At 33.4% G+C, this 11,428-nt stretch overlaps 1 protein-coding gene across 2 annotated transcripts in view; it reads left to right on the plus strand.

Annotated features, from left to right (window-relative positions):
- Positions 1-11,428, plus strand: part of LOC126889910 (39S ribosomal protein L28, mitochondrial) — a 37,817-nt gene that overhangs the window by 18,011 nt on the left and 8,378 nt on the right. For both annotated transcript variants that reach the window (XM_050658628.1, XM_050658629.1), the window contains exons 4-5: positions 7,634-7,780; positions 11,134-11,321. In XM_050658628.1, coding sequence (XP_050514585.1) covers positions 7,634-7,780; positions 11,134-11,321 — 335 coding nt within the window. The remainder of the gene's footprint in view (positions 1-7,633; positions 7,781-11,133; positions 11,322-11,428) is intronic.

The raw sequence follows: 11,428 nt of genomic DNA on the forward strand, positions 1-11,428 counted from the left end.
AAGTGCTTGTGTTTTCAAGAATTCCTGTTTTCATTCGTACAAAGTTCGTTAGGTTTAGGTCGAAGTTGTAAATGTTATATTTTATTTCTGCCTGTGTGCTTCCAACTTCTTGTTCATTCAAAACCCCAACTGCTGGTTTTCTTGCTCTTCTTGACTGTCCTCTATTTCTAGTAACCTTACGTTCCTGTTACGTCCGCCTCTCTGGTTTCCTCTGTATGTTTGATTGTTAAATTGTCTGTATCCTCTGTTCGAATAATTTCGTTGATTGTCCGTTGCTTCTCCTTCGTTCCGTTGTCCGAAGTTATTTCTTCTTCCTCTGTCATATTTGTTATGGTATCCTCTTCTGTATTGCTGCTGTCCTCTCCTATTCTCGTAGTTTGTCCTATAATTTAAGACTCTTCCTTGTGCATTTTCTTCAGTCGTATCGATCGACAAAAATTTAGATACTACTTCCTGCGGTGATGTAAAGTTGCCTGCTTCCAGTATTAGCTTAGCTTTCTCTGCATTAGCGTTTCGTTTCATTGTTGTTACTACTGCTTCCGTCGTATATTTCTTTGCTAAGTCAAGTGGCATTCCTTCCGCTATGTATGCTACTTTTAATTGTTCTGCTAACTCTTCCACTTCAGATGCGTACACTGCTGCATCTCTATGCCCTTGCCTTTTTTTGGCTAATTTGGCTATTAAATTCTTCGGATTATCACCTTTTAATTCTTTCTTTAGTGCTTCAGCTATCCGTGGAATCGTATCTTCTGTGGTTATTAGGTTCCTAGCCTTATTGGTGAGTCGCGTTTTTATTAGCGTTACAGCTGTGTCTTCATGACCTTCTGCCAATTTTCCAAGTAGTTCTAATGCGTCTAAAAATGGTTGTAATTTCCCTGCGCTTCCATCGAACTCGTTGGGCAATATCTTGCTTGCGATATTCAAAAATTCATTGATTGTCAAAGCCATGTTTAATATTGTTATATCTTGTTTTATGTCACCTTTTTCCTCTTTTATTCCGTCGTTAATTATTTCTTCTTCTCCTTCCTCGTCGCTTTTTCCTTCTTCTATTTCCTCATCGCTTTGTTCCTCTTCAACTTCCTTGTCGATAGGTTGATGTATTGAACTTGGAACCACTGTTCTCACATTTACTGCTTGAAATGATCGTATAACTTTGTCTCTGATTTTTCCAAAATATTTGTTGCACGATTCCCTTTGTTTGTCCGAAAGTGCTTCCCAGTTTTTCCTAGTCAATTGCGTGAACTTGTTATAAGCTTTAATTAGCTGTGTCGTCACTTCTTTCTTTATGTCCTTAGATTTCGGAACTTTTTTCTTTAAGACTCTTCTGCTTTGCCTGTCTATTTCTTGTGCAATTTCCTCAACTATTTTGACAAAATCTTCCCAAGTAACTTTGTTGCTACTCATTTATACATAATTTTTTTCTTTTTTCCAGCTTCTGCACTTCTTAGCGAAAATATAAATTCGATAGTCTTACGGTGTATATAGATATGTAGTATATAGATATATAGTAAAAAAATATCGAGATAAAATAATACGTCAATATATGGTAAAAATATGTAAAAATTGCAGTGATAATAAAAAATTCAAAAATAAATAATGTTATATTAACCCTTGTAAATAAGTAGTTAGAATAATAATTTAAATGTATTATGCATATAGCGTATATTTGTTATATCGTATATTTATTTTGATAGGTATATTTACGATAGCAAATATTAAAATCATAAAAAATTGCAAAAATGTACTAAAAATCAGTAGTCAAATAATAAATGAATCAAAGTCAGCACGGATAAAGTATACGTTGATAAATATGTAAAAAATCATATAAAATTGTATCATTGCGTCCTATAATAACTTAATATGAGGGTAAAAAAAAATCTTTGTATATTGATAAATATTGGTAATAGAATAGAATAATTAAGTAAAAATAGGTAAACTTGAAACATATATTAATGTAATTAAGGTAGCACATAATGTTTATACTTTATACTTTATATTAATCAGGAAATACCATAAAAATAGCTAATATGGACTTACCACTTTTACACGTCTGTGTTCGTATCACCAAAAAGTCCTCGCTGCTCGTCCCATAGCATTGTCCATTGTCCCACGATGTTCCATCTCCATACCATTCCATTCAGCTCCATGTCAGGCCTGATGTCTACATCCTTTTCTGCATACCACACTGTTCTAGGGTGGTCGAGGTGCAAGAACATTGACGTGTTTTCCCATTTCTCGTTCTAGACTGCTAGTTCTGAGTTCTCGCCTGGTCTTGGATCGCCATATGACAGCCCTGGGCACTAAGGCTATCTGCTCCCGGTGAGGGTGGTTATCCCTTATCCGAGGGGTGGAATAATTGATACGCTTTTACTTGTTGAGTTGTTTTATTTACACTCGCATGAGCATAAGCTGGTAGCACCGCACCCAAAGAACGTCTCGTGTAGAAAGAGACACTATCTTTAATGTGGAAATATTACGTCTGATCACCAAAATAGAATGACGAATGTCCAATATAATAATAAGAATTCCCTTGTTATAGTTTTGCTGTTTATATATTTAGAAATGCCTATTCAGCATCGACCATGAAAAGTGTTTATAATTGACTCTGCAATTATTAGTGAATCGTGATCTAGGATAACAATATTTATATAATCGAATGAAGGTTGTAATATTGTTATGATGACATAAATAACTGAAAGTAATTATCGTAGATAATTACAGGGTGTTTTTAAGATATATCTACTGAGTACAGATGAATTCTTGTACAACCTGGTAGATACACGTGCAGGGCTGATGCCTGCCAGGTCATGGTTTTTAGTCTTGGCGTGCTATGAATTATCACTATACAAATTTCTAGCCTTACAGGAAGACCGTTAGTCGGAGGGTTCACTAGCTCTTAGACTATTAGCATCCCACATTTCGCTCGCCATCGTTTTCTATCCACCCATTCGTTTTCTTCAATAGCTGTATCTGCCATAGACTGTTCTATGCCTTTCTTCCATGTATCCATAGGATGTAAAATACGTGTTTTATTTACATGTATCCTTCTTCCATTCGACCTCATCTCTGTTATTCTATTTATCCAATGATTTTGGTCTGCTCTTCTTACATGTCCGTACCATTTTAATCTCTTCTGTTCTATGTAGTCTATTATAACGTGTGATCCAAAATTATTGTCACCATAGGTGGCTCTGAACGACAGAGATAGTTATACAGTGCATGTCTATTCTTAATTCAGATATACTTTCCAGTTTACGTCAACTTTGCAGTGTCCGTCAACTTAACAAGAAAAGTTAGGTTATGTAGAGATGCGATCTTGTTTGATTTTATTTATTATTGTTACTTATAATTTTGTTAATTCTTTTTATTTTTGATTAAAGTTCTGTGTTAAAGGTTTTGACTGATTTTTTATGTTTTATAATGTTAATCAAAATTAATTGATAAACCAATGATATAACTTCAGATTAAAACAAGACATACGTAATTTTTTGCACGGCTAGCTTTGATCCCAATAATTGTGGATCGCTCGTTATCTGCGTTCACTCCCAATTTTCACACTCCCAAGTGAGGATATTTTTTCTTGTCATGATATTATATATTCTTCTTCTTGTTTTTATGCTGATGTTCTTATCCCACATTACCGGGTTTAATTTTCATGTGCAGTCTGTTGTTTGTCTATTTTTTATATGTTCTTCCGTTGTTTCTTTGTTTTATATTAAGAAAACTAAATACTTGTACTTATCTGTTTCTCTGATTTGTTTACCTTTGTCTATTTTTAGCTGCTTTCTTTCTGTATTCTCTGTTGTTAGGTATTCAGTATTCATTAGATTAATTTCCATTATATTCTTTCTATATTCCACTATTTGGTCACCAGCAAAACTTAAGATATATATGTAGATATTCGTTCCTTATATGTATACCCATTCCTTCGCACTTTCTTTTCCATGGTTTTACGGTTTTTCCAGGAATATTTTGAATAGGGTAGGGGATGTTCTAGCAGCCCTGTAGTAGTCCCTTTGTCGTCTTAAACAGACTGCATATTCTATTGCCCGTTCTGATAGCTGCTTTGTTATTCTTGTAGAGTGCTTGTACTGCTTTTATTAATATTATTTGAACTTCGATGTCTTTCATTGCTTCCCATAGCTTGGTTCTAGGTATCGAGTCATATGCATTCTTAAGATCTACAAAAGCCAGATGGACTGATCTATTTTTGGCCATTATTTTTCTATTAGTTGTTCGACTGTGTAAATGTGATCTAAGCATGCTTTCCCCCATGTGAAACCTGCCTGGTCTTCTCCGATTTTATCCTGTATATATTTCTAATTTTTCCTTCATGGTCTGTCCATACAGTCTGCCTATAGACGATATACATAATGCTGATTCGAGACAGAGCCCGAAGATCCTTCAGAGATGAAGTGGACGAAGCAATGGAGATAAGAAATCTACAGGAAGGGGACTGGCAAGACAGAAAGAGCTGGAGAGAACAGTTGAGTGAAGGAATACATGAATACAGTGAAAACTGTGGAAATCCTTAGTGTAAAAAATTTACATGTATTGTAGATATTATTTTGGATAATTTATTATTGGAATGCTCACTTCAATAGGTGCTCTGTAACATTTCTTTTTTTTTAATTCTTTTGTTGCTCTTTTCAGTTTTGTTTTCTGAGAGCTTTATTCGAAACTAATATGGGTGATTCGCCGAAATAGACGGCAATTTCGAGGTAGAGAAATTTAATTTAAAACATGGTTTAGAATTAGTTCATTTTTAAATATTTTTTATAAAATGAGCTATTCAACTTGCCCATGATACCAGCAGAGATCATTTTTAAATATTTTCCGAAAAACGGAAATGTTGTGACTTCGGAGTTGACTAATAGCCCGGCTACACGCATCGTCTTGCCTGTGCAGTCCAAAACTGTGCAGGCATGACGGAACAAAATAACTGTACACTGTACGTTGTCCACACGTGCAGGCCACGTAAAAAATTGGACTGCGCAAACTTCAGTCCTTCAGAGAATTCGACACGATGAGCAGCACGGAAGAGGTTTTTCAATGGGAGCGTTATTGTATTGTTTATAAATAAAAGAGCAACAAACAAACAAGTAACGACGCCGTAGAAGTAAATGGAGTAAAAAGTGGCTCCGACGGAGAAATATACATTCACATGTTAACTTAATTAAAGTTAGAAAGAGAAAAGTTAGTCTGATTTTTAATTTAAAATATATCATTCAAAAGATACTTTTTGTTTATTCTAAGGGACTTCATGATAACACGGTAATATTTCGTTCTGCCTTTAAATTTTTCAAAAATACTTATTAGTTTTCTCAGGATTCGAAAAAAATAAATGCGTTTAGAAAGAATTCGACCGAAATTTTGCGCCTACGCTCTCAAAAAGGATTAAAGTATTATACATTTTTATAATCAGTATTTCAAAATCTTTTAAATGAGGTGTCACATGATGTACTTTCCCATTAAAAAAAGTTATGCCTGCTATTGCTATGCTACAATGCTATGATATACCTACTATGATTATTTTAAAAATCGACCTGTCCGAGCGTTTTTCTTATGTGCTAAAAATAAATAAGTTAATAGGGGGGCTGTAACAGTTATTCCAGCGCACTGTATAAACTGTTTTCAATAATAGTATACCAATATTGGAAAAAAATAATAGTTAATCTTTATTAAATACCAAACGGTACAAATTATTTGATTTTAAAGTCCTATTTTAGAATCAATTAAAAAATAAAATATTACCTGTTTTAATTTTTTTGCCATTAAAGCGTAGGCTTCGTTTTTCTTATTTCTGTCGGAATATTCTTTACACTTTACTTTCCATAACGCCGGCAAAGATTTGTATAACTCTATAAATTCAGTTAAAAACTGTTTCGTAACACTTCTTATGTCACTCATCTTGGTCTATCCACCTCGAAAACTTTTGCGGGACTGAAGAACGGACTGAACTACCGTCCACACGTGCAAGTAAAACTGTAGAACCAAAAACTGCACAGGTAAAATCTTCAGCATGTCGAGGAGGATACAGTCCGCGCTTGGAGGCCTGTGCGCGATACAGTCTTGCCGTCCATACGCATGCTCTTACCTGCACAAACCAGACTGTGCAGGCATGCTCTCAGGCAAGACGGTGCGTGTAGCCGGGCTTTAAGTGTCCACGGTGTTGACGTAATTCTCTGTTAATGGAAATTTATGATCGTAACAATTAAATAAAAATTGGTATGTAATAAAAAATAAAACTATACAAAACACTTCCATTTTGATATAAACTACTACAGAAAAACATGAAAAAAAGATAAAATATCAATTGCGTCGGAGTTGATTTAGACCGGCCTTCGTGTTGACAAAACTTTCCAATATGTAGCCGTGTCTTCTCCGTTAAACTTCAAAAATCTAATATACTTTTGAACACAATCTTGGCATTTCCTTTCTATACATTCTTCTGTCTTTTCTCCATGTCAACATAATGATTTGTTAACCGCTTCCACACATGAGCTCCATGTTTTCACATAATGTGCCTACATAGACGTCTCTTTTATCAACATTAGAGAAGACTACCCAAAATGGTATATTCTTACAGAAATAAGCATAGCTGCATAAAATATTACTTTCTTTCATAAAATCTTTATTTAACGATTTTGGGGGCTTTCGCCGTCATTTTTGCGTCGTACTCCAGTGTATACGAGTCATTTTCTATAAAAACAAGATAATTACCAAACCGACCGAAATATCTTGAGAGCTTACCCAGTAACCCTTTTCCTATATCAGACTAAATTTAAACTGTATTTTTTTAGTTTAAGAATGACCACTCACACACTTTCAACAACTCCGAGGCACGTTCGTCAACTCCGAGGCACGACTGGGCTTCGGTGTTGATGATTTCATACATTTTTAATTCTACTTTCTACAAATATTAAAAATAATACTGCTTTATTCATCGTGCATCAAAAAAACTTTATAACGCATACTTAGAAATAAAACATAATAAAAAATTAGCAAAATTAAGCTTTTACGAAGGCTTCTGTGTTGACTGTAAAAAAACATACGCTTAGCTTAAGACACCTTGAAAAATTTTCTATCGCTTAACAATATTATGTTCGTCCACTTTCTTCCACAATTTGGGTTAGACTAAACGTTCCTCTCTTGTCAAGCGGCCTGCCATACAGTATAGTGCAGTTTGGCCTAAATTTTCATATATTATCATGAGGCCTCGGTGTTGATGCACAAAGTTGGTTACAGTGTTTAGTAGTAGATTTTTATGGTTTAATTTTAGAAATGAAAGTTATTAATTTGACAGTTTTAAATTACATTGTGTTTTTAATTAATTATTGATAAAATAATCTGCACTTTTGTAACTTTTCAGTGTGTAATACTATAAAACAGATCAAAAACAAGGCAGGTTACAGCCTCGGAGTTGATATTTTGACATTAAATTTGCATAAAATGCTTGTAAAAATACTTTTTTTAAAATTAATATTAAGTGGCGTACATTCATCTATTGTATAACTTTGGTAACGCAATTTGAAACACAGTATGTAAAGGACTTAAGAAAGATGCGAGTTACACAATATGCCGCTTATTTTGGCGAACCACCCATATAAATTAATATATCTTTTCATTTTAGTCACCAGCTTGCGATCTTCAATCATTATTAGCACTGAGTATAAAAAGAAAAATTCTTCAAGAACTTGAAAATGGTTGCCCTACTTATGCAAATAGACCTGAAAAGCAGAAGGAGATATTGGAGCAATACGAAAAATATTTAAGCGCGGTAAGTTTTGTAATAAGGTGGAGTGGGGTAAGATCGTAAACGGGGCAAGTTCGTATTAGCTCTAAATCTATCATAAGATACATTTAATTGTACAAATTAATAAGTAGAAATTTGTACTAGACTAGTATGAACTGATTGACATAGATGTCTCTCACTCAGAAGTAATTCTGCCATTTATAAAATCTGAGTACATGAGTAGTAGATATCTAACCTAGAGCTGTTAAAGAAAGTGCCGGTATTTTACAGCAAATTTTGTGTCTTGTACATTTATTTTTGTTAAGTATTAAGAACATTGCTTAAAGATTACGTTATAAAATAAATCCTTTCGATTATTTGAAATTTACTTGAAAAATCACTACTCTAGTCTTGCACCGCAAATATTAGTGCACGGGGCAAGTTCGGAGCATGTAGCGGGGTATTTATAACCTTTTTTAGATCCAAAATGGTTAGATATTATGTTAGAAAAACGAACCAAAGAGCGTAATCAGCAGAAACAATTAAAGGAGCATTGATAGACATTCGGACAGGCATTTATATTTCAATGTATAACTTTTAAACTAAGTAACTTATTTTAATCTGGCAAAAGCATTTCGTAAATGACGGATTAGTGATTCCGATTTTGTCCAATAACATATGAAGATAAATTTTATTGAGTTTTAAATAGCCGTTTACGATCGGAATAGTTACTGTTTTTTCTAATTTTTTATAAAAGTTCTAATTTCCAATGTAAATTGGTGTTTTTGGTAATGAGAATTATAGCGTATTAATATTACTTCACGTTGATACCAAAAAGAGGTTAAATATTTGAAATATAATTTACAAAAATATTATTAAAGTCAAACTTAACGAAAACCGGTCCGAACTTACCCCACTCCACCTTACTATGTTTTTTTTAAATGATGAACCTGTTGGTATGACTTCAATAAGATTGTGAGCATTAGACTCTTTATACCCTAACATTTTGTTTTTTCTAATTCGAAAACGAAAAAAAAATTGCAAGTTGCAACTTTCTGGAAGTTAAGATTGTTATAGAAAGGGTATACATTTTGTATAAACATTCTCAATTTTTTTGCAACACGAAACTGCAGCAGCTGCATAATACTATGGTCAAATCTGAGAGTGCAGGAAGAGTCTATACCGGTTTCGGGGGTTGTTCCCCCCCATCAGTAGTCCCATATCCTCTTCTCTCAGATTCTTCCACGTACCACACTTTGGGCCTTTCCGAATTGCAAAGAAAGAAATGTCACGGGTGAACTAGGGCCATCTACCGAAAAACAAAGTAAGTTATCAATCGAAGTAGCACAGAAAACGACAATAAATATCGTCTCCAGACAATAAATAACGTCTTCTCGTGTTGCAAAGAAATTGAGAATGTTTATACATTTTTAATTCATTTACCCTTTTGTTTGAGTATTAAGGAATCTTTCTTGTTGGAGCTTTTACCACGCTGAGCAGATCAGTTGTGAATTATTTAAAATTCTCTCATCTTGATTTCCTCGGCATCCTGTATGATTTATATATTTTGAAAATCTCAGGAGGTGTAACCAAAGAAAGTATTCCACCTGTTGTCAATCCGGTGGTATGGATACGATATTTATTGTCGTTTTCTATTGTTGTCTATTTTCTACTTCTACTTCGATTGATAACTTACTTTGTTTTTTGAAGTTATACTTCTTTACCGGCGATAGAGGGTGAATTTTTATATGTTAAAACCTATCAGCCCGGCGCATGCGCATTATAACTTTGTTCTGATTGGATGTTCAAATGACATGTCAAAAATTATCCGATATGGCAGCTGTAGGACAGGGGACAGCTGTGGTTTGGAGGTAAAGGTAAAGGCAAACAAATGTATAATATATTAGTTTTATTGTTGTGAGGACAGAAACAAAAAAGTTTATAATATTGTAGTGACTTTTAAATAGTTTTTAAAAGCAACAGGTACGTAATAATTGTTAATGTATCATGGGTATAAACCTACCTATTTGATCTGCCAAAATACATAGTATGTAATACTTTTATTTATATAATTTGATTACCATCAAAATTTCTATCAATATTCACCTAATATATTGTTTTCTTACTCTATGTTTTGTTGTATTTTTTCAATTCTAAATCATTTCAATTCAAAATTAAAATAATTTGATCAATTTTCAAAATATCAAAATATCACAAGTTTAATCCGTTTAGTTAGTAAATAATGACACATAGTGTCTGTGGCTAAGCGTTGAAGGCGAATGAATTCCAATACCAACCGTGCTTATCAGCGCTGGTTCGAGTCCCAATAGAAACTTTCTTTTTTGTTTTTTTTAATACATTTTATGATTGTAAGTATATTTATTATATAATTGTATTTTCAGAAAATACGTATTTAGTTAAAAAAAATTTCGACAATTAATGTTCAGACATCATTTGTGGCTTGTTTAATGTGTTTGTGTGTGTTTTATTCTTTTATTATTTTAATTTTTGGCACTGTTCTAATAAAAATGTTTGAGAAGTAGTAAGTATAAATTAGTTTAATTTTTAAACAAAATATAAATAAAAAGTATATTAATTTCGTTTAAATCATATAATAGAAGTATAACTTCTTACGTGCGTACAAAGTACACACACATTCTTTTCGGTAGATGGCCCTAGTTCACCCGTGACATTTCTTTCTTTGCAATTCGGAAAGGCCCAAAGTGTGGTACGTGGAAGAATCTGAGAGAAGAGAATATGGGACTACTGACGAGGGGGAAACAACCCCCGAAACCGGTATAGACTCTTCCTGCACTCTCAGATTTGACCATAGTATTATGCAGCTGCTGCATTTTCGTGTTGCAAAGAAATTGAGAATGTTTATACATTTTTAATTCATTTACTCTTTTGTTTGAGTATTAAGGAATCTTTCTTGTTGGAGCTTTTACCACGCTGAGCAGATGAGTTGTGAATTATTTAAAATTCTCTCATCTTAATTTCCTCGGCATCCTGTTTGATTTATAAATTTTGAAAATCTCAGGAGGTGTAACCAAAGAAAGTATTCCACCTGTTGTCAATCCGGTGGTATGGAGACGATATTTATTGTCGTTTTCTGTGCTACTTCGATTGATAACTTACTTTGTTTTACTTTGGTATACATTTTGTTGCATATTTAATATTGGTTCAGGCTTATAGGTATTGGATTTTGACAAGAGCTATGAGTCATGCCGATTTAGTACACAAGTTTACCTGAAATTTTCAAGGTTACAGCTCTTGTCAAAATTCATTACCTATGCAACAAACCTACTATTTAAAGCAACTCTAATCTTCCGAGATAGAACCCGAAAAAGAAGAACTCTTTTTCAACTCCTTTGCAATAACTCTTTATAATGTTTCAGTATACATCTGAAGAAATTGAGTGGTATGGTTATTCATTGACAGAAGCCTGTAAGCGACTTCAACGACAAATGGAAGCAGAAGAAAAAGCCAAAGTAGTTCCTTTAAAACACGTATTTAGGGCTGAACTGATAGAAAAATTGAAAGCTGCTTCTTTAAGTGAATCAAATGATCAATTAAAACAATTAGAGTAAGTATAGTATTTTTGTAATTTATTTAACAATCTGTTTGATATAAACCATGTTTGTTTTAAAGTGTAAAGTGGTAAAGCAGTATGGTTAGAAGATATTTATTCCT

Source organism: Diabrotica virgifera, chromosome 8 (genome assembly GCF_917563875.1).
Source record: "Diabrotica virgifera virgifera chromosome 8, PGI_DIABVI_V3a".
Taxonomy (NCBI): domain Eukaryota; kingdom Metazoa; phylum Arthropoda; class Insecta; order Coleoptera; family Chrysomelidae; genus Diabrotica; species Diabrotica virgifera.